Source organism: Nothoprocta perdicaria, unplaced genomic scaffold (genome assembly GCF_003342845.1).
Source record: "Nothoprocta perdicaria isolate Ctin4 unplaced genomic scaffold, notPer1 scaffold_316, whole genome shotgun sequence".
In the NCBI taxonomy this organism is placed as follows: domain Eukaryota; kingdom Metazoa; phylum Chordata; class Aves; order Tinamiformes; family Tinamidae; genus Nothoprocta; species Nothoprocta perdicaria.
Genome location: NW_020455551.1, coordinates 558,446 through 581,469, shown reverse-complemented (window position 1 = coordinate 581,469; position 23,024 = coordinate 558,446). Strand labels below are relative to the sequence as shown.

General features: G+C 40.8%; 1 protein-coding gene across 3 annotated transcripts in view; it reads right to left on the bottom strand.

The window, feature by feature from the left end:
• Positions 1 to 1,619: 1,619 nt before the first annotated feature.
• The window catches only part of ZC3H13 (zinc finger CCCH-type containing 13), a 44,846-nt gene continuing 23,441 nt past the window's right edge, over positions 1,620 to 23,024 (bottom strand). The window contains exons 8-20 of one of the 3 annotated variants that reach the window (XM_026042856.1): positions 21,997 to 22,194; positions 20,537 to 20,713; positions 18,168 to 18,478; positions 16,197 to 16,661; positions 14,834 to 15,016; positions 12,613 to 13,156; positions 11,521 to 11,624; positions 10,095 to 11,120; positions 8,396 to 8,905; positions 7,181 to 7,336; positions 5,984 to 6,184; positions 2,699 to 2,862; positions 1,620 to 2,102 (exon numbers count right to left, since the gene is read on the bottom strand). In XM_026042856.1, coding sequence (XP_025898641.1) covers positions 1,932 to 2,102; positions 2,699 to 2,862; positions 5,984 to 6,184; positions 7,181 to 7,336; positions 8,396 to 8,905; positions 10,095 to 11,120; positions 11,521 to 11,624; positions 12,613 to 13,156; positions 14,834 to 15,016; positions 16,197 to 16,661; positions 18,168 to 18,478; positions 20,537 to 20,713; positions 21,997 to 22,194 — 4,210 coding nt within the window. In that variant the 3' untranslated portion in view covers positions 1,620 to 1,931. The remainder of the gene's footprint in view (positions 2,103 to 2,698; positions 2,863 to 5,983; positions 6,185 to 7,180; positions 7,337 to 8,395; positions 8,906 to 10,094; positions 11,121 to 11,520; positions 11,625 to 12,612; positions 13,157 to 14,833; positions 15,017 to 16,196; positions 16,662 to 18,167; positions 18,479 to 20,536; positions 20,714 to 21,996; positions 22,195 to 23,024) is intronic. The other 2 variants (XM_026042857.1, XM_026042858.1) reach the window with 2 other exon arrangements.

Sequence of the window (23,024 nt, the reverse complement as noted above, 5' to 3'; positions counted from 1 at the left end):
CCTCCTCTTGGTAGGCAATTTTCTTCTCTTAAAATTCTTGTAAAATATAACTTGCAGCCTCTGACAGAGACCTAGAGACACTGTGCGCAGGAACTTGATGTTCCTGGGGCTCCAAGGTCAGTGTCCTGACAAATGCAGGAGGGAGGAATCGCTCCAAGGTCTTGTGGCATCCACAGAAACAGTCTCTTTTCCTGCCAGTCCCACAACATCTTTCTGCACTCATGAGCACCTCAAAGGCCCTTTCTGTCCCGTTTCCATACAGCTCCTCTAAAGGATGATCCAACTCAGCATTGGGTTTGACCTTCCAGGGGACTGGGTCACTCCACAAGATACACACAGCACCCATCAAACCTACCTGATTTTGCATTTTCAAGGCAATGTGAAATACTCTTCTGCAAACTAAGTACATATACACACACACCTTGACTGCTTTACAAGTAAAGTGTTTAAAAGTATGCCCAATGTAATTAAATACCGAGCAGGGAATCTATTTGTGTACTGCAGTACAAGTCAAGGCTGTTTGGAGCTATCAAACATTTTTATGCCTTTTAGAGACAGAGATTAAAATAGACTTTAATGTAATTGGAAGCAATGATCTAATACTTCCAGCTTAAAGGCAGCATTATTGTAGCAATAAAATCGCAAGAACACATTTAAAGGCTGAAAAGAGCAGGTTTGTTAACTCTTGCTCAGGTTAAGCTAGTGGAGCGTTTAAATGACACTTTTTTCTACGAGTATATAAAGTTATCAATAAAATTAAAAGATCCACCCAGTCCCATAAAAATATTCAACAGCTGAAAAGAAAATAAGATTAACTTTTTCATGGATCAGTTTAAATGACAGAAAATTCTCTGGTCATTTGTATTTGATACAAATACGTTCACACTAGTGTGTGGGCATTTTAAATAACTATTACTAAAGAAAACGTGAGGGTTTATTTTTATGAGTAACAGTGTTTGCTGAATGCTTACGTACCAGGTGTGACTGGAAAGCATTAGTGTAAGAAAGCTTTGTGTTAGGAAATTTGGAAGTGAATTGGAAGTGAATTTGAGTTCACGAGGCCCCAGCCTTTGCCCAAAACCCATGCAGTTGTCAGCAACCACAGAGCAGATGTGAGATGTTGGTCTGAGCAGTCAATGTCCCACCTTGGCGTGCTGGCTCCGAGAGGAGAAAAGGAAAACAAAGTAATTTCAAACAATTCACAAGCTCCAGTGTCCTGTACCTCATTTTTAACCTAAATCAGAGTTTCCATAGACTACCTAAAACTACTGGACTGGTACAGTCAAAAGGACAGCATAATTCTAGATCCCAAATGACCAATTCACTGCTTACATCTGAAAGGCTCCTGAAAAACACAGTGTGACATTCCCACAGGGAGCTGATGAAATTAATATGCCCCCATGTAAGTATAAAACATATGTACTGGTTACCCTCTGCTTCCTTGGTATGAAGCAGCTGTTTCCAAAATGCAATTGGCTCCATCTAAGTCTCTAAGCCTGGTCATAAATCATTTCCTGGGAATTCCCAGGAAACCAGCCATTTCTGAAGCTCCACCTACGGAGGGCTCAAAGTGGTGGCAATGGTGGGGAAACCCATTCAGAATAAGCAAGATGCACACAAACAGTTTTCCTCCGTTTAATATCAGGTGGTGTTACAAACTGCTAAAACAGACATCTTCACATTATTACACGTGACGCACCATAAAACAGGTCTATGTTACAGAGTAAGATTCAATATTACAAAACTTGCAGAGAAACGCAAACAGGAGTCTTTACTTCCTACCACTTTTATTCACATCCCCCAAACAGTCTGTGTAAAAACAGGGTTTTTTCCACCATCTCCTACAGCTGCTTTCCAACCATCCAGTTCTGAGCAGCAACAGCAGCCCTGGCAGTGGGAGGTCACCCAGCAAGTGCTGCAGCAGCGGCTGCCTAAGACACACACACCTCTTGCTGGGCAGCTGCCTGGGGCATTTTACCCTCCTCTGGCTTTTCCTGCCCAGACACTTGGCACGCAGTCTTTCTTTTGAACAACCGCAGACTCAACCGTAGCAAGTCACTGTCCATTGCTGCAGGACTGGTGTAAGTTTGTTTGGTTGCGCCCTGGGGAAGTTAAGAGAACTAAAATGAGTGGCTTTTAACATGCAGGCTGAGGTATTAACTTCAAGTAGTCTCTATAATTAGAAGTACAGCTGTACAAATTCACTACAAAAACTTCGAAAATTAATAATATTTCTCCTAGCACACAAGGTCACAAGACTGACTGCTGTGTGAGGAACATCTAAAATATTTTTAATTTTAAGAATAATTTTATCTTAGAGCTCTCAGCTTGGAAGAACAGAATCTTGTAAGCCTTACGAAAGTCCACAGACTCTTTAGCAGCAGAATTTTTCAACAGCTGTCTTGGGAATTGTATTTTAACCCATTATTTTAATAATATATTCTCTAAATCCAGACAGTAAGGATAGTGACAAAACTCCATCATAAGAAATAGCAGTTATCTCTGGTCAAAATCTTCAACTAATCTCTCAGACCAAGTAAAAAATAAAAACCCTCTGACCTCTTTCAATCATTCTCTCCTCCACTGCTTAAAGAACTAGGTCAGTTCCAGACTAACAAACATCTAACACAATAATCATCTCCCAGAGCAGAATTTGTGTTTCCACATTGAAATCAAGCTCTATAAATGAAGTACTTGCCTTCTCATTCTTCATTAGCTGTTTACGAATTGCAGAATCCCTTCTAAAGCAGAGTGCTTTGCAGCAAGGACCCAGGTTACTGAGCAGACCTGCTCTCTCCTCCCTTCGTATCAGCGCTGCCATGTTCAAGGCGCCCAGTTCATGTTCAAAAAGGTTTTCTGCATCTGCAAAGAGGGGAGATTTGCAAAGATCAGCACATGTGTTATATTGGGAAAAAAACAAATTCATAGTTCTGCATGTGGCCAAAGTTCAAAACAATCCTACAAGAGATTTAACCCTTGTCTCAAAGTCTACTTGTATTTGTGCCTTTTAAATGAGGTTGGGAAAAGGAGGATGCTGCAGTCTGTGGGGAAAAACTGAACAAGTCCCTCATCATCTAAACAGGAGTTTAGGTTCAGCACTGCAAAGAAACACAGGGGCAGCAACTGTAGAAGCTGAAACTGATGACAGAACACATGGGAGGGTTATCACTCATGCCTGGAAGTGTGTGAAGAGAGGCGTTTCCTTCCAGCCTCCATCAGACGGTGACTGACGCTGCACTTCCCTGCGAGCACCAGGAGAACGGTACCAGTGTCAGAGCAGGGTTCCCGGGGCTAAACAAATGTGAAATATGACTATGGAAAAGGACTCTGTTATCCACAGAGGGTGAACCTGGAACGTAAGTCAATTGATGCTAATGAACTACCTCCTCCTACAGGGCCTTCAAAGTGTTTTTAATAATACAGGAGTGGCAGCACTAGTCTTTTAATATGTCTATCAGAAGAAACAATGTGCAACTGTTAACACTTCACTTCTGTGACATCTTTTTCTCTATGAAATGCAGATCTGAACAAGAAGAGCGTTTAAGCCTGGCAGCAGCTTACTGATTTAATCACTCTTGCACATGAGATAGGAATTTAAAGAAAGAATTAAAATATTTTAAAGGTATGTAGCAAAGGCAAATCCAGTCATCTTTACGGAGTAAACCGTCCAGTGTTAAGCAAAGACTATATATAATGCACAACTGCTGGCGTCAGCAAACCTGGGGCAAGTTTAACCTCCAAAAGCAAAGAATGCTCCAGCAATTTGGCAGAATGGACAAAGAACAGACCGAAGATGCATTTTTCATTCTACTCTGTGATCTTCTGATGAATAGAACCAGTTTGGACACAAGGTGAAAAGGAACAGAAAAGCTGGAAGAAACCAAAGGCAGATGAAGGACTCCACTGAAGTCACCAAAACCAGCCCAATGGGCAATCACCACCTCAAGTTATGGGGCTCCCCAGGGCTGCTGCAAGGCTCACACTGCTGCTCGCAGGGCCTGCCCAGGTGTCATGTGCTGACTGCATTTGGCTGCTGAGCACCTGAGGTCCTCAACAGAAGCTTTTCATAGATGGGGTAAATCAGCTACAAACCTAACTTCCACCAGATACTACAGATTTTTATTTCTGAAGAAAACAAATTCAAACAAAGATCCCACAGATAACCCACCCTTTCCTTTGTCTGCTTTTCAGTGTGCCACCAGAAACTGCTCAGCCACCAAGACTAACAAAAACAAGAGCAAACTTCACTCAGCATTTAAAACACAAGAACACAGAAAGTCAAAGAAGTCCAAAGTGAAAACACCGCATTCTTGCAGCAACTCGGTGTAAACATTTCATTTAGCTTCAATCCCCTTTTAGGGCACCCAAATCTGTGCCTTAATTGAGACCATACGGGTGTGAATGCACTGCCTGCAGCAGCGAGACCCTGGGCTCATACTGAAGGGGAGGCCAGTAGAGGCACCTGAATCTCTCTCCTCTCCAAGGTTTTACTTCTAGAGAAGCCTAAAAGGACCACAGGATATTTCAGGGATCATTTTAAATAGCTAGAGGAGTGATTCGGCACTCAGGTGTCTGTTGCAAGGAATTGCTAATATAAAATATCCAAATATGCAGCAAAATCATAGCATTTATAGAGAAAACTAACCATCTCTGGTAGTTCATGCCTTTACTGTGCCAGACGGGTCTGCACACTCAAGGACATACAACACTATCAGTTATACCCATTAGGTAAATTGCTAAGCATAAAAGCTGGAATATTGGTAAACCAGAAGAAAATGTTGTATAGAAAAAGTTTAAGTGTTCCCAGCAACACACACAGTGGGACAACTGCAATATTAATGCCAGGTACGTGTGTCAACTTATACTACTTTACTGCATTAAAAAATTTTTGCATTTAATTTGGCTTATTAAAAAGAAGAAAAAAGGAAAGTGGAAGCAGTAGCAAGAGCCCGTGATTAACAGTTCTACAGCTTAAATGGCTCGTGCAAGCAGTGTCATTCATGGAGATTAATAGGGCTGAGAGAAGCAAATTCCCATCTTTTCTTCCCTGTTGAGTGAAAGGAACTGCTAAGTTAGCAAGACAGCAGCATGACGATTAACGTTGCAAAAAAACTTCAAAAAAATCTGTTTCATATACAGGACTAGAACTCACAACATCACAAATTAGGAAAATTTGGTATTCCATGAAAATGGGTTCTACAGATAATAATTTTCTCATATTTGTAACCTGGAATAACTCGTATACAGTCCTTATGGACAGCAAACGCTCCACAGTCCTGACAAACACTAAAATCCCTAACAAACAAAATCCCAAGGATTCCACAGTAAACGAAACTGATATAGGTCATACCCATTACCATCTATCTTGCCCCAAAACCTCCTTCCAAATGCTAAGCTTTTGTATTTTCCCATCTAATTCCTCATTTCTACTGCAGACATAGTACACAAGTACCACTAAGCTTCTCCTCCATTCCGACCCAGTGTCTCCTTTCCGCACATTTTGGAGAGGATCTTCAGAAGGGAAACAAGGGAACATGCAGAGATCCTTCACAGAAGATAAGAACATCTTATTTCTTTCTCATACTCGTGCTGCTGATTCACTGTGGAAGATCATTAGCTCTCCAAGATGCTGCCAACAGCCTAGGAAGGCATGAAATCAGCATGGCCTCATGAAAAGAATATTCAGCTAAAATGAAGCTTCTTTTTTCCCCAGGTAGGATGAAGCTTTCTTTTTTTCTCTACCCTCAGGAATTACTCTAGACCTCCTCACTCATTCCTGTAATTAAAACACTAAATTTGATTGACGTGCAGCAGTGTTACAAACATACAATTCTTCCTCAGTGTTCACTCTATACTTTCTATAGCCACACAATCATAATGCAAATCAACGCCCACCTTGAAACTGAAAATAACCAGTTAGCACAAATGTCACAATCTTTTTACTAAGCACAAAAAGACAGCTTAAGCCCCGAGAAACCATTACCTTTAGGTTTTTCTAATACTCTCTGGCAAGTCTCTCTAATTTTGGTGAAGAGCTCCGGTCCTGCCAATCGTTTGGAAATGCCGACTCTCAACATAACAGCCCCGGGGGTGAATTTTAGGAGGGCAGCCCCAGGCTCCCTTGGCTCCTTTGGCTGCTTTGGCATAAGGCTGGACCAATCCACATCTATAACATCTACAGGATCTGTAAAACAATGGCAGAAAATTATCATATCATCCTCCCCTACCACAAGTGTTTAGTTTCACATACACCCCTGTCTCCTAAAAACAACACGAATTAGATTAACATTGTTCTGCGGTTCTCAGCAAAGCCTGAGTCCTTACATGCTTGAGATAAGTATTAAAATTCATTTGATTTGTGGAGAAAAATAGCACAGGATTCCTCAAAAAAATTAAGGCTTCTTGGATTTCAAAGGAAAACCTAACATTTTGCTTCACTACATTGCAGCATGTAATGTAATTTCCGTTTCATTACGGCAACTTCTTTCGTCAGAGGTTGCTTTATCCTGTTAGCTTAGTCAGCAGATTTGGATGTATCACAGAGCAATCACAAAAGTCACAGGACAACGAGTTTAGGTATGATAGGTTCAACCTAAATGCTTAAAAAGCTAGTAGTTACTTTCTAGTAGCCAGTGATCGGTGGCTGTTCTCTGCTGTAACTGTTCTGTTCTTTTCAAAGGGGTGATAGACTTAACTGAGCAAACAAACAACAGTGTTTGTCTAGGACATTTATGATAGAAAAAATGAACGCTGATCACACATCCCAGATGACTTAGCCGAGTTTACAGCAATTAGAAAATTCCCTGTTTCCCATTGTATTTGGGAAAAATTCCAGCATGGCTAAAATCTGTTCTTAATATTTAGTTCCAAATAACTAGCCAACAGCTAATGAGAAAAATGAAAACGTTTATAAAAAAAAAAGCTTCTCCTTCTTGCTACAAGCAAAAGGCTTACTGCTCCAGAACACAACTCCCAGCACTCTATTTAGTCACCTCTGAACTTCAGGCTTACCTGGCCACTTACCAGAACAAGTGGAAAACCAGACAACCTTCACTCTGAATTCAGAAGTACTGTCCACTCAGCACTGCATCCACACAACTTGAAAAGGATGAAGCAGCCTCACACCCAAACTGATCTAATCTTTATAACCAAATAATCATAAAAAGAGGTTTTGCTATACTTTTACCAGGCATCTTCTCATCCTCCTGTTGATCTTCCCGCTTTTCAGCGTCGCCCGCCAGGATCTCATCCAGTTCATCATCACTGATGGGCTCGTATTCCCCAGCACCCGACCCCAGGGACTGAACATCATCAATCTTCGTTTCATCTTCCCCTCCTGCAGAGACACATACATATTTTAGCTTTAAAGCTGTTGATCTCGCTTTCTAAACAAGTACATAAGCTGAAAAAAGAGAGAGTTTGGCAAATTCGCTAACTAGCTTTTGGGGATAGGTATATTCAATATGAAAATAGGTACTCGTGAAAGCAGGAGAGTATTTTTTTCCACATATTATATAATTATTTATCATGACAGAAGGCCTTACTCACAAGAAACATATGTTGATAATCTGACATATAGTTAATAGTATAGACCTAAGTTAACCTTACAAAGGTTTTGCACAGGAATCTAAATTCAGGATCCAGTCCAAAGGCTCTACTAGAGAAAGAAGCAGCAAAACTCCCAAATAACGTAAGGGGTAAGACATCTAGAATGAAGCATTTTATCATACAATTTTAGGCTCCCTGTGCAAGAGAGTCTAAAGAAAACTGAAGTCCTTCAAGAAGAACTTGAATGGATTTATGTCAAATTTACTCACTCTTACTCATCCACATACTATAAACATACATTTCACTTAGATAGCCTTTTCTATGGCAATTGGCTCTGCACACTCTCCTCTCCCTTTTCTTCCTCCCAAAAAGTTTCAAATCATTTAGTTTCCTAATTTTTAGGACTGAGAAATCGGGCAAAGGTTGTTTAAGAAATTATGATTATTTTACCTTAGTTAAAATACATCTTTGGCTGCAAAATTTTTGCTTACTGCCTATCACTTCCAAACTAAGAAACAGACCTAACAGGACAAATGAATTTTAGGTTATTCTTTAGCAAACTGACTATTCAGTTTTACTACCTAGAAAAATTTTACCCTGTATTATTTATGCTTATTTGCCTCAAGATTTCTTTAGAAATCAACTGACATTAATTAACATTTATACAACTAAGATGATGCTCATCACACTTTCTCACATCGTATCTGCTTCCACAATAGAAAGGCCAAAGCAAAAACATGTTTCAGAGAGTAACCCTTCAGCAGAAAGTTATTCTAATACACCCCAGCATTGTGCCAACAGGAAACAGATTATGTGGCAGCCCAGCTTCTTTCCCAGAGTATCTCACCTTCTAAACTCTCGACCTTTTCAGCCTCGTTTCCCTCTTCAAACCCTTGCAGAGGACCTAAATCTTTGTCTGCTCTCTCCTTCTCCGAAGCTGCAGCGTCCCGACAAACACCCTCGAAGTCCTTGTCGTGATCTCGGTCCAGCTTCGACTCGCCGTGTTTCGCCGATTCCTTTTGCGAGGCCAGGTCAAGGCCTCTGTCCCTGTCTCTTTCCACAGGATCAGGCAGCTGCCTGTCTCGTTCTCTGTCCAGCTCCCTTCTCTTCTCCCTCTCTCTCTCGCGTTCCCTGAGTCGCTCCCGTTCCCGGCTCCTCGGCCAGTCCTTGTCAACGTCTCGGTCCCAGTCTCTCTGTCTTGCTTCCCTCCTGTCTCTGTCTCGCTCCCGGTCGTGCTCGTGGCGATCACGCTCCTGCAGCCTCTCCCTGCTATCGAAGGACCCCGATCTGGAATGGACCTGACGATCCGACTCGGGAGAACTTCTTCTCGAACTGTGGCTTCTTGAATCTTGACGATCTGAGGAAAATATTTTAAAAATACGCATGACTACAGCATGTGAACGTAACACTGTTTTACTGGGCCAAAGCATTTTAAAGATTCTGATACCCAAGTGGACTTCTGGAAAGCATTATCTCGATATTAACAGTGCCTCGAGATTATCTACAGATTTAACCTTACTTAAAATAGGTTATTTTGCCCACTCCCAGTTCATATTTTTCATTGGTTATTTTCTACTGCTACAGAAGCCAAATGGATCATCATTTACACTGAAAGTAGACACTTTAAGAAAATAATTATTTTCAAAATTATTTTCAAATTATACTAATACCTTGGGCTAGGCAAGTGATAGCTTTAGAAAGTTGATTTCAGGCATGTACTGTAACTATAAGATCACCTGCATTTTTCTTTCTTCATTTACTACCAGATCCAAAATGGCTTAGAATCTTTTTTTAAATGATGTTCTTTGCATTTTAAGAAGAATGCTTTAGCTATTTTCTTTACAAGAACTATAGAACTAAAGATAATTTGTGAATATTTTGATCCAAAAAGGTCATTTTCATCTCTGGAGATCTTCCAAACCCACCTGGATGCCGCCCTGTGCCCCGTGCTCTGGGTGTCCCTCCTGGAGCAGGGAGTTGGACTAGATGATCTCTAGAGGTCCCTTCCAACCTCAGCCATTCTGCGATATGCATTAATAGCCTGCCTAACAAGGACTAGATTTACCTCAGTTAAAATATCTCTGGAGATTGTAAAGGATCTCTAGCCCACACAGAACAGTATTTTAATTTTGTACACATTTCAGAGTTTCCATATTAAAATAAATGGTGATAATGAATTGAAAAACATCATTTATACCATAAAACTATCCCATGTTCTGTCTGTGCACAGCTTTTTTTTTTTTGGCGTTTCATTTGCCCTACAAATTACTTTACCCTCCAGACAGCACGAACTGCCAAATCTGACTGAATGTTTTTGTGAAAACAAAATTGTCAACCATGTCCACTGAGGATCAGCTTTTCAAATACGGTAACACTTGCAGAAAAATCTTAATTCACTCTAGTTTTACTATGAATAGTAAAGAGCCTCTTCTTCCCCCATCACACTAATTACTAAAGAAAAGAGGACAGAGCCACAGGAGAACAATTTGGGATTTTCCTTTTCACACAGAATGACAGCTCAGCCTCACCAAGACCTGTCTTATTACCTGAAGATGTGCTGCGACTGGGTTCCCCTCGTTTCAACTGATCGATTCTGGACTTCCGTTCCCCGGTGATTTCCAAGCTTTTCTTCTCTCTTTCTCGGTCCCGGTCCCTATCCCTGTCTCTAGAGCTACTGTGAAGGATCCTTTTCCGTCCAGTCTGGTCGTCTCCGCTGCGATGAGCAGACTCGTTGGAAGGGGATCGAAGCCTGCTTGAGGTGTGACTCCGATTGCTGCCGAGGCTGCTGCTGCGCTTCTGATCCACGGGTTTGCGGTGGGGTCCGTCTTCTATCGTAACGTGAGGGGCTTCCAACTTCTCGCCCCTTGTCCTGTGACTTTTTCTATGGGAGTCCTCAGGGTTTCTTTCTGGAACAACGATGTCACCGCGTTCAGGAACATCTTCATCTGACCAGTCACTAAACGTTGTGTCTTCTCTTTTTGAGGGGACTTCTGCCACAGCTTTCTCGGGTGGTGCTTCAACCAACTCTTCTTTTGTAACAGGGGGAGTTCTTGGGCCTTTTTTCTTTTTATGATGGGGAACGACTTCTTCATCAGAAACTTCAGAGTCGCCCTTGGACCTCTTGCGCTTTTTCTCTATGTTTTTCTTTTTTTGACCTTTCTTGGGTGAAAAGACCTGGTTTTCCTCAGCTATTGACTCACTGGTGTATCTTTCAACCCCACTCTCATCATCTTTCTTTTTCTTGGTTGCCTTTTTCTGTACTTTAGACTTCTTCTTGCTGTCATCATGCAGTCTATCAGACGCATCTCTTTCTTCAGAGGGACGGTGTCCCAGGTTTTCCTGGACCCTGGACCTGGAGCTTTCTGTAGCATCTGGTTGTTCCCTTTGCTTATCCGCTGAAGAAACCCTTTCTTTAAATTCGGGTTCTTCGTAACGTCGGGAGCTTTCCTTTCTGTCCGATTTCCGCTCCTCTTCTTTCCAGCGACTCTGTCTGTCCTCTGCAACATGAGAGGGGCTCAGGGACCGCGATTCCTGTGGTCTCACAACCTGGCTCAGAAGTCTGTGCTTTTCATCTACAAATTGGGAAAGAGGATGTACTTGTATTGCTTAGAAAGCAGAAGAGAGGAACATTTGGTATCTTGCGCATGCCAAAAAGTGCCAATCAAAACAAATGATCCATTATTTCAGTTACATTTTCCAAGCTTTTATACTTATATATAATAACAGATAATTTTCATTTTGGTAAACAAGGATCTTAAAAGACAGATACAAAAGCAACCATCACCTGACAATAACAACATACAGTAATGAGACAGAAAACAAATATAACATCATACAAGAAAAAAAAGGGGGGGGGGGAGGAAGATACTTTAAAAGTTTAACCTCTGTTTTTTCTATTTTAGGTTACAAGGTATTTTCCATAGCTAGAGAGTAAGCTAAATCCTGCAGCAAAGACAGCCCAGTCCTACTCACTTTTGTCATCCCCACTGTTGTAGGCGTCGCTATCGGGAGAGTGCTCGCGGCGACGCTTGGGCGACTGCCGAGGACTGGGGCTGCTCTCGTTTCTGTGCCGCTTCCTGTGGAACAAACACCCTCAGTCAGGTTCCTTGAGGATTCATTGAGGAAAAAAAATTTTAAAACAAGGTAGTATCATCATCGATACAATCCCTGAAATTTAAGCACCTCGTACAGATGACAAAACATCTAAAGATGCTGGGAAGTTTTGCAATTTTTAACCTTGTTATTCTAAAACCTAAAGTACAGTCAGTTTTCTCTGTCATAATTACATGAGATATCTTAAACTAAAACTCATTAAGTTTATATAGTCATCTTTTTTTTAATAAGGGGTTATGCAAGACTGCTGAAGTCTTTTTTTCTCCCCCATAGTTATAATTCTGTATTAGATGACTCATCATATTACACAAGTCCCTCACACAAAACATACTAATTACTTCCAGACTAAGCAGTCCAAAGCAGGGAAGAAACAAACACCACACATTTACCTGGGGCAGAGCTCATTAGATCTCCATGTGCCCTTTGCATTACTACATTTGCATTAGGAGGCTACCAGTGCAGGCTTGAACCAAGTCCTGAACACTGACCCAGCCAAGTGCTAACTGACTTGCCTCATTTCAGAAACATCAGCAGTCTGCTATGCTATATCCAAGTCTGTGTTGATGAATGCAAGGCCACATGAATATACTTAGAAGGAAAAATGGCAAGGTCTGACCCATCTGTTTGCTTCTGAGAAGTTCCACAGCTTTGTGATAACAAAGCATCGTGCAAACTTTATCAGCACTGTTCAACTTCACTGACTGCAGGAGCCAGACCCTGCTTTTGGGCCAACAGGAAGACACATGCAGGGGAGAGATGGCTACAGATTGGATATATGCAAAGAAAGGGCAGGAGGTGGCTACAGATTGGATATATGCAAAAAAAAAAGGGCAGTGAGTTTCCTGCTCCATGTTCTCTTTCCTCCAAACATAGTAGCTCACTAAAATTTACATTAAAGAGATTTTTTTTTTTTTGAGTATTTTGATTGAAGTTGCGTTTATATCCACTCACTTGGACTTTCTTTCCTCATGGACATCTCTTGTACTTCTTTCTTCTCGGAGATCCTCCCTTTTATCTCTGCGGTCTTCCCTTCCTTTTTCCTTGTCATCCCAGTCTCTCTGACGGTCTCTTTCTTTATCCCTGTCCCGACCTCTCTCCCTTTCCCGTTCCCGTTCTCGATCTCTTTCTCGCTCTCGTTCCCTCTCTCGCTCCTCCCTCTCTCGCTCTCGTTCTTTCTCCCTCTCCCTTTCTCGTTCCCTTTCCCTGTCATGGTCCCTGTCTCTGTCACGATCACGTTCCCTATCCTTGTCCCGCTCCCTCTCCCTCTCTCTTTCCCGAGCACGATCCCGTTCTAACTCCCTTTCCTTCTCCCTTTCTCTTTCCCGATCCCTTTCTCGCTCCCTCTCTCGATCCCTCTCCCGCTCTCGCTCCCTCTCCCTTGCCCTTTCATCTCTTCTGTCATCACTCCGATCCACCCTTCGGTCATCTCTCCTTTCGTCCCGCTCGAGGTCATCGCTTCTTCCTTGGTGTCGCACCGGGGAGCTCGCTCTCTGATCTGTGAGGAGAATCAGATTTGGTTGCCAATCATTAAAAAGATATATATGTTACTCCCATTCAAAACAAAAGCAACTTTTTGACAATCTAGGTATTAGTTTACATAAAAAAAAATAGGAACTCCCTTCACAACCTTGAAAATTCTCTCAAGGCAGTAGAGGAAGAATAAAGCAGCATTCATTTCTATTTCTGTTAATATTTAGGGAGCAGGCTTTCCTTATTTTAGCCAAAAATCAGTACAAAAATTTCACTGTCTACTGAATTTTCCTGAATAGCTTCAAAACATACTTAAATGCTTCACACTCTAGCCATTATATTGTATTTGAATCACTGAATGATTCAAAATTTGATGTAAGAACTTGAAAAAGTTCAGAATGACACTCATTTAAAAATGAAATATGAAAATCTAAATACAAGAAGTTTCACAAACACAGTTTCACAGATTCCAACAATTATATTCCTTGAATTTTCAAGTGTTCAGCAAGTGCAGTAGAGACATGGAAAAAAGAGAATACTACTGTGATCCCAAAGGATGGGGGAACCAGTAAAGCTTCAACTGTTCTCGGTAGACCTAAGGCTAAAACTTGAGTGTATCTTGTTACTTACATTTCAATTTTTTTTTGTTTTATTATTACCACAAATTATAACTATTTTAGAATAATTTCTACTCTGGCATTAATCATATTTGAACAGTAACAGCATACACAAAAAAGTAAAAAAAAAAAAGTACAGATAGAGGTTAATTTTTTGGGGTCTGGTAGTCTAACAGAGCAGCACTTCTCTGTATATTGAGACAATGTCCAGCCTGGGGCAAGCAGGGAGTGAACAGTGCCAAGTAAATAAAACACCTATTTCCATCAGTTTAATTAATTTTCAACTCGGAAGTGAATGAACAATGACTTAAGGCTCCCCTATTGCCAGGTAAATTAAAACTTGAATGGTATTTCTGGATCTAATTTTTTAAAAAATTTCTAATTTTTTTAAAAAATAAGTCATTAGTCCATGCAAATGCTCCATGAACAAGTTTCACATTCTTTTAATGGTGACTATAACTTTAAAATACTAGTTAATATTGAGTAATCATAGTAAATTTCATTTTAAGTTCTGTTACTCTTGTTTATTACACTGCTCCTGGTGACAAAATCCCTTGGTGACAAAAGCAAAATACCTGCAAGTACATTAAACAAACACAGATATTCAGTATTACATAATCACATTCATAATTATTTGAAATATTACTCCTGCGGAATAGAAAGTATCTAGATACTTTAGCTGAACAAAGAGGATCCAAATTTGCAAGTCTATATTTTAAAAGTCACCCTGAAAAGATTCCATATACGAGAGAAGTATTTATTGACTAAAATCTATCTTGATGTTTTTTTCTGAATGAGAAATGACAGTAACCTAAGCATGAAAATTTATGTCTTAAATTGTAACTCTGAGAAGGATTTACTACTATAAGGTGGATCTACATTCAGAAAAAGATCAACAGCTATCTCCATTCAAGCTCTTTACATATTTATATCCTGCAAGAGAAACACAAACCATCCAATGACTTCCCTTCCAGAAATTTCTTTGCAGTGATGATCTGCATCACTTTTTCTGTTTATTTAAAGAATACTTGTATGGCCATGTATATAGACATGTATTTATGTATAATAACATATAATTAAAATACCTCTTTCTCTGTTGTCACGCCTGTCCCGTTCTCCATGCCTTCTTTCAAAGGAGGAATCCCTGGCTTGCTCCCTACTATCGTAGCGGTCCCGGTCAGGATAGCTGCTCCGTGATTCCCAACTGTCATGGTAGTTTCCACTACTGCTGTGACCATCAACTTGGGATCCTCTAGTCCCACGGCTTCCTAACGGAGACATATCAATACAGAAGATGAGTTTCCAACATGCCATAAAATCTACTGATGCTTTATGTCAATTGAAGAAGTAATTTTTTTAAATAGTTGGGAGTAACTGGGCATGGAAATAGAAGTCACTGTGTAAAACTCGATCAAGAACCCTTAAAATTTCACACTTTCTATGTGGAAAGTTATCACAGAAAAAATTGTGACAAAAATAAGGAAAGTAAGGTGGCTATGTTTAAAAACAGAATCCACACACTGCTATTCTGAATTTCTACAATTTACACATTAGTTTCAAGCAGCAAATTCAGGAATTTCTAAATCAGCAACACGCCATCAAGCCACAGATATTTCCTGGCCAGGAATAAAGCAGTCAAGAGCCAGTTCAAATTTATTCTCAGGAGGCTGTAAACTCACAGACTATCTGCAGCAGAAAAACAAACAGAGATCATCTCCCAGTAAAACTATAAGGCATTTTCCTAATGAAAACACCACAATCGATAAGCCTGGGAGCCCCAAATATATTTTTTATAGGGGATTCAAGTGTGATTAGTGAAGTTGTTCATTTATAAAGTGCATCATCAAAACCACTGCCATTGATTATCCTCCCTCCCACCACCTTTTTTTTTTTTTTCTGGTCAAACAAGAAGAAGAAAAGAAAGAGAAGGAAAAAAAAAAAAGAAAAGAAAAAAAGACAATTTTCAGGTACCTGCCTGGACATGCAGTTACTTTTGAGAGAATTACTACACTGAGTACACTGAAAAACATTGTCCCCTGCTAATCTTCAATTATATTTTAGCCCTTTATTCGTTTACTATGTTTCACTGCCCCTGGGAAAATCCAGAGTGGTAGAAAGAGATAAATTTGTAAGGATTGGGGCTTTTCTCTTGTTGCTTTTTTATTTGTTTTTAAATGACATGGTAGAATACCAATGCTATGCCACTTTAATCAATGGAGAAAAGAGAAATGTTATAAATTTTAGTAACTGTTCTGATTAATGAAAATAGAATTGACCATAGATTTAAAATTGAATGTAGCTTTCAAAGCATGAAACTTTTCAAAACGTTTCAAAGCATGAAACTATTTGGCAGCGGCTCAGTTTCAAACATCAAACAAGATGCTATGAATGACGGTACTCGATCTCCACTAATAAGGACATTTATTTATTTTTTAAATCATGTAATACCCTTTTCAGATAACTCTGGGCCTCTGCCTCGACTTCTGCCAGTTCGGTCACTTCTGCTCTCATTTCTAGAGTCGCTTCTGGAGTCGTTTCTTGTGTCAGCACGAGAGCTCTCTTCCCTGCCGTGGGATCTTCCGTAGCCGCGCGACTCCTCCTGATACTGGTCATCCTTTTTGTGGGCATCACGACTCTCTCTGTCCCTGTAGTCATGTGAATCTCGTGTCGAGCGCGAGTCTCTCTGATCCCGACTGTCCTTGTTATCCCTGCTATAATCCCTCGCATCTCGGGAGTCACGAGTGTCTCTGGATTCCCGCGGCTCCCTCCGATCTCTGGTGTCTCTCGTCTCCCTCCGATCTCTTCCGTCACGAGACTCTCTGTCATCTCGGTGGTCCCTGGAGGTGCTCTGCTCCTGGTCATAATCACGATCGTCTCTCGTTTCTCTCTCTTTTTCCCTTTTCCCTCTAGTTTCTGAAAAATATTTAAAAGAATATTGCATACTTAGCCCAATCAAACCAAGTGAATTGTTTAAAAAACAGTAACAGCAATATAATAGAGCTAAAATACACTTTTGACACACATGCAGAAACTTAAAATCGGTAAGGAAGAAAGATCAAATCATGTTGGATGTCCATTTAGATATTCAGCAAAATATCTCTGAATTTGGATCTGTGCTTTACAAATATTACTTGTTCAAAATTTTTGCAATATATTTGCAAATTTTATCTCAGGAGTATTAGAAAGTAAGCACGTTTCAATAATTTAATGACAAGATTACGCTTCTTGAAAGGGTACTGATAGAAATGGGTTCCTTCTCTCTTACACACTATAAAAAAAACTGTTGCATCTGCACCACTTGCTTTTAAGACCTCACTGTCCCACTAAAATCTTATCTTTTAAGATTATTTAGTTCCAGTGTTGCTACTATATAAATATCATTTTACAGTCAGTCTAAAAAAGCCAACAGAAATACTATTTATAAAGTTTCTGTCGGGAGAACTGGCATGTCTGTTCTTCACAAATTGCTGTATTGACTTGTTAGACTTGTACCAGAGGAAGCACACGCTCCCTTTGCATACAGCTCCTTTAATTCTCCATGAAAATCACAGAATCACAGAATGGCTGAGGAAGGAAGGGACCTCTAGAGATCATCCAGTCCAACCCCCTGCTCCAGCAGGGACACCCAGAGCACGGGGCACAGGGCGGCATCCAGGCGGGTTGGGAAGATCTCCAGAGAAGGAGATTCCACAGCCTCCCTGGGCAGCCTGTGCCAGGGCTCTGGCACCCTCACAGGGAAGAAGTTCCTCCTCACGTGGAGATGGAACTGCCTGTGTTTCAACTTACACCCATTACTCTTTGTCCTGTCACTGGCCACCACTGAGAAGAGCTTGGCCCCTTCCTCCCTACATTCCCCCTTCATGCACTTTAACATATTAATCAGATCCCATCTCAGCCATCTATTCTCCAGAGAAAATAGGCCCAACTCACTCGATCTCTCCTCGTAGGAGAGATATTCCTTAATAATCTTTGTTGGACCAAAGGACCAGAGACTGCACTGACCACTGTCAGAGGCCCAGATTAGCACTTGGGCCTTTTGCAGAAAAAGAGAGCGCAATGGTCACTTACAAGTGCTGGGCCATCGCTCAGCTGATCCAATAGTCTGTGCCCAGCACCATAAGAAGGCTACTTGCCTATTGAAACCAGCACTGCATTCTTAAAGAAACTCCTAGGCTAGAGGATCTCTACAACCAGGTGGGCCTACAAAGCCAGTTCTATTAGATTCGCTCCATTACATGGTCCCCAAGCACAAGAACGATAATATTGATGTTTGCCCGTATTTTCTTCACCATGTAGCTGTTCATTGGGACAGCCATAGACAATCCAAATAATTAAGCCACCACAGTTTGAACAACCAAATTTCTAAACACAACTTGCAAACAACATGAAGTTAGTCTCAAGTGTTACTGTCGTTCCTACCGTCGCGCCGCTCGTGGCGCCTGTCGTGAGACTGGGAGGTGCGATCGCGGTCGTGCCTGCCCTTCTCCCTCGCAGGAGAGCGGTGTCGGGAAGGGCTCCTCTTCCTCTGGGGAGAGGAGGAAGAGCGCGGGGGATAGGGCGAGGAGGAGCGCCGGGCGGGCGGGGAGGCCGCCCGCTGGTAGGAGGGCGAGGGCGTCCGCTTGCGGTGCGGGGACGGAGAATGTCTCTGAACGGAGGAGCCCGACTGCGACGAAGAGGAGTGATGTCTGGAGGATATGGGAGAATGGTGCTGCCCTGACGGTGAAGCAGACCTGCAAGGAAGAGTCAGAAGAGCCACCACATGTGTAACTACTTTAACAGATCTCTTTATTATAACCCATGATAAAGAGGAATTAAAATAGCTTATGCCATTTTATTTTTACTCATGTCTACGGAAAATGTGCTATTTCTACAACATACCACACTAGTCTTTCCTCATGTACTTTCAAAGTATATCTATCTATTTTCTGAAGTATATTCAGTATATAATGGCAACAGTTTATTTAAGATAATATTTAAGAATCAGTAGTCCAAGAAAACTTTATAGACTCCTCGGCAACAAAACTATTTTATACAGCCACTAGATCTCTTTCCTGGGGAAAGGGAGTGAGGATTCATAAAAATACAATCTTCTCTCCCACCTCCAATTCAAGAGTCATCATCATCTTTACCAGAAGCTTCCTTTTGGAATTCATGCTTAAATTAGCCAGACAGATAACACAGTGTAAAAATCTAGTAGAATATTTTTTCCTTCTTTTCAAGTGAAGAGCTAGGCAGCATCCTACTTTTAGAAAGTAGCAACTTCTTTTGCATTTTTTCACTATTTCTGTTATTAAAGGCACTGATCTTTATACAAGCTAAGCCTAGGTCCTGCAAACTCATGTGCTTATCTGCCAAGAGGTTGAGCAGACAAGAACATTTACAAGATCAAGGAAAAGCTTCATATAAAATAATAAAAAACATGCCAAGTATCTCTCATCTTGGAATTCACATAGTTTGATGAGGAATTAGTTATATATCTGTAAACAGATTTCTTCATAATGTGTTATCCCATGCACAATTCCAACAAGGAAGAACACAGGCTTCAAGCCTTTGATTCTTCCTCCTCCTTAGCTGAGCACCTTGCAAGTGACTTCTCGTGAAATGTGTACTACCATAAATCACTTTAAAATCCTAGTTCCCTTCCTTTACAAAATTCTAAGGACTCCATAGAAGATAGGAGGAGCTAAAATAATGACATAGACTATGTATTTTTTAAAAGTGCTTATTTGAAAGTAATTCGATTTCTGTTCTTAAACATCCATATGCTGTGTTTGTGACTTCAAAGAAATACCCAGATCATAGAGATTAAGCTCCAAGTTTCAGGTGACTCACAAACAAAGGACTACCTACCACAGGTAGGTTCTTCCCTGCAACCTCCCACAGTATCTCGGCAGTTGGTAAAGGTATTTTGGCACTGTGTCTGCTGCCGTAAGGGCTGTGCTATCCACGAGGACTAGGATTACCCTTGCTTGCAGGCCTGTCATAGATGTGTTCAACACTGCTTTTGGTGAACACCATGATAATGGAGCAAGAAATTCTTCTCTGCAAGGTATCTGAGGTCATTTGGCCTCTGAACAGAATGAGCTCTGGAAGAATTTGGGTTGGCAAGCTACCGTGTGCCATACCACTGGCCAAGAGCCACATGGATAGTCTCTGGGCCAATGCTGCTCAGTAATGCATCTCATAGCTACAATAGTTTTATGAAAGATTCAGGCTCTGTGCAGACAGATTAAAAAAAAAAAAAATTCTGTTCACATCAAGAATGGAGATTCTGCTTCCAAAACACAAATCTTTGGGTACAGAATGCTAAGTGAAATCAGTGGCAATCTGAGGTAGAAAAAGTCAGGTCTGCAAGGAGATTGTTTTTGAGTAAAACACAAGAGGGAGAAAATTTTAAATTAATGTCAGTGCTTCTTTCTTTCTAGTCCATACACTCAAGAAAACTGTTTTCCCATCTTTACATCAAAATTCTCCTATAGTTTATATTTTTTAAGAAGCTGGGGGGAGGATTGAGGATAAAAGGTGACAGAAGATCACAGGCTGAGCCTGCCCCATATCAGATTACCAAAGCACCACCTGAAAACAAAACATTTGCAAGGAATAAAAAACAAAGCATGCAGGATGACTTGTATTTGTGACTGCAGCATAGTACCTGGGCAAAGCTGCTCTCCCAGAGCCCTAATGCTGCAGGCCCCCATAGCAGCAAGAGGCCCGCACTCAAAGCGATACACAAGGGGTCTTAATCACAGTTACGAATGGCAAGAAAAGCCGTGCAAACGGCGCCCCACCTGCGTGAGGAGGGTGAGAAGCTCTGCTTGTGCGTGGCCGCCTTGGCCGGCGCCCGGGCCGCCTGCCTTCGCCTCGCGGCCGGCGGCGAGTACTCCCGGGAGGGCGAGGAGTTGCTGCCGGAGTGCTCGGCGGGGCTGGCCGAGCGCTTCTGCCTGTGCGAGCCTTCCGAAGGGTCCCTGCAACACAGCCAGCAGCTCGGTGCACGCAGCTAACGCCGGCGCAGCACGGCGCTCGGAGGCAAAATTATGGACAGCTCCTGCTTGCAAGAGCGTGGACTTCTCTTACACCATTATTTGTTCCATCTGGGATGTCACGTGGGAAATCACCTTATGTTAGCATAACTAAAGAATGAAGTACATACGCAAAGAATGCAATACAAAATTCATTCCTAGATGATTTGACTATAAAATACAGAGTTTGAAGATGGTAAAAACAAAACAAGGTTCATTTTTTTTTTACCTGATATTTCCTGCGGCTCTGAGACAAAATCCCCATCAGTACAGAGTTTTCTTGCTACCCATTTATGTTTTGTAATGTCAGAACTTTAAGACGACTCAAAAATCCAGATATATGTGGCAAACGCTAGTCCCAGTTTGAGAAGATTAAGTTCTGAATTCTCACTGGTTTCACTTGCTATGCATCATGAAGAGTTGACATTATTTCTTAATTATTTTAAGAAAAAAAGATGTAACCAAAGTACTCTTGCTCCTTTAACCATCACGTAAAGTGTTCTTTACTGCTTCTCCATTCATAAGGAGGAAGGTATTTGAAGGCCTCAAAAACAGCTCAATCACAGCAAGTATGAAGGAAACAATGAGGGAAACAATAAATATATTTAAATAAATGATGCTTTCAGTTTATCAGTTAAAAAACATATGGTTTAGTGATCTTCAACTCTCTGGTTGTTTCTATGCTAGGTACAAAGTACTTACCCTATTTTCATCAAATGAACACAGGGCCTAGAAACACAGTTCCAACTTTACAACTTGATTATGCCTTAAAAATAATATCTATGCCTTAAAAATAAAGGGAAAATAATGGGAACAGTCATATTTGACGCATAATTGCAAAAGTGAAAAACTTCCAAAATCACAGCAGTCTATTTCATATTTTTTTTTAACTGACTGAAGATCAGGGAAAAGATAAATATGTCATTACAAATGTAGAAAATAGTCCTCTCAGACTTCAGAAAAGAAGGGGAAAAGTGAATGACTTGCGAGCTTCCCGAAAAACATACTGAATCTTTCCGAAGAGTAGCTTACAAATCCATTAAATTATGTAATTCAAAGCTGCAAACCACTTACTGTTTATCAGCATCTAAATAATGCATTTATAATATTCAACGAACACTGCAGAGTGCTGCCAGGTATAAACTCCTTATTAATTCGCAATACGTAAGTAAAAGCTTAAGAGCAAGGTTGCATAAACATTAAAAATCTAGTAAGACCACAGAACCTACCTCTGCTTCTCTTTTTTCTCCTTGTGTCTTTCAAAGTCACGCCCTCTCTCTTTCACCTCCCTTGTTTTTTCTTCCGAACGTTCTTTTGCTTTATGTTTCTCCTTGTGTTTTTTTCCTAGAGGAGTTTCCTCTTGTACTGGAGGAGGAGGACTAGGGGTACGAGGACCTTTCTTTTTACTCTGGTTACTTTTAGAACTCCTAGAGGTAAATTAACAGAAAAAAAAGAAATTGAAGGACTGCCAACTACTTGAAATAATGATTTCTCTGATGTTATCAGGATAACTTGTAATGCAAAAGTGCCTTAAAGTTTCTAGGACAGTATTCGTCACTCCATTAGCAAAGTGCTCAAAAACTGCACTTGACTGCAGTGTGAAAACAGACGATAAAAATTCATATTCACTCTTAAACTTATATCCTTTATTTCTGAAGCAGATGAACAAAAACAGGAACTGCTCCCATTCAGACAGCAGTAGTTTGCAAAGCTGTAAAGCCCTTGCAAGACCTGCACACATCCAAAGATTCCAGAACACACTGCCAGTTTCAACTCCCAATTTTGGAAATCAATACCCCAATCACACCCAATGATTTCAACTAGTCATACTCTAGATTTAAAGTTAACTACCGGACAGAGGAGAAAAGCATCCTACTGTTTCTGATTTTGCATCTCACTTCATATGAAAATAAATATCGACACCATCATGCCTTCTTTCCACATAAATGATCAATGCTCAAAGCCTACAAACTAGATGCTATCATACACGAAGTATTAGTGGCATAATATTTCATCCACTATATTCTTGTAGCAAAAACACCATTGCTTTATCTCTATTTTAGAAGAGCTACTGTTTTTTATTTTTTATTTTTTGGCTTAGCAAACGTACATGTCTATGCTTGTGTCAGTACAGCAGCAAGCCCTGCAGTCAGCCAGAACTTAAAACCAGTTTTACGAGACTGACCTTTTATAGTAAGGCACCCAGTTTGACTTTGCTGGGATTTTCATGTACCTTGTACCTACATTTTTTTTTTTT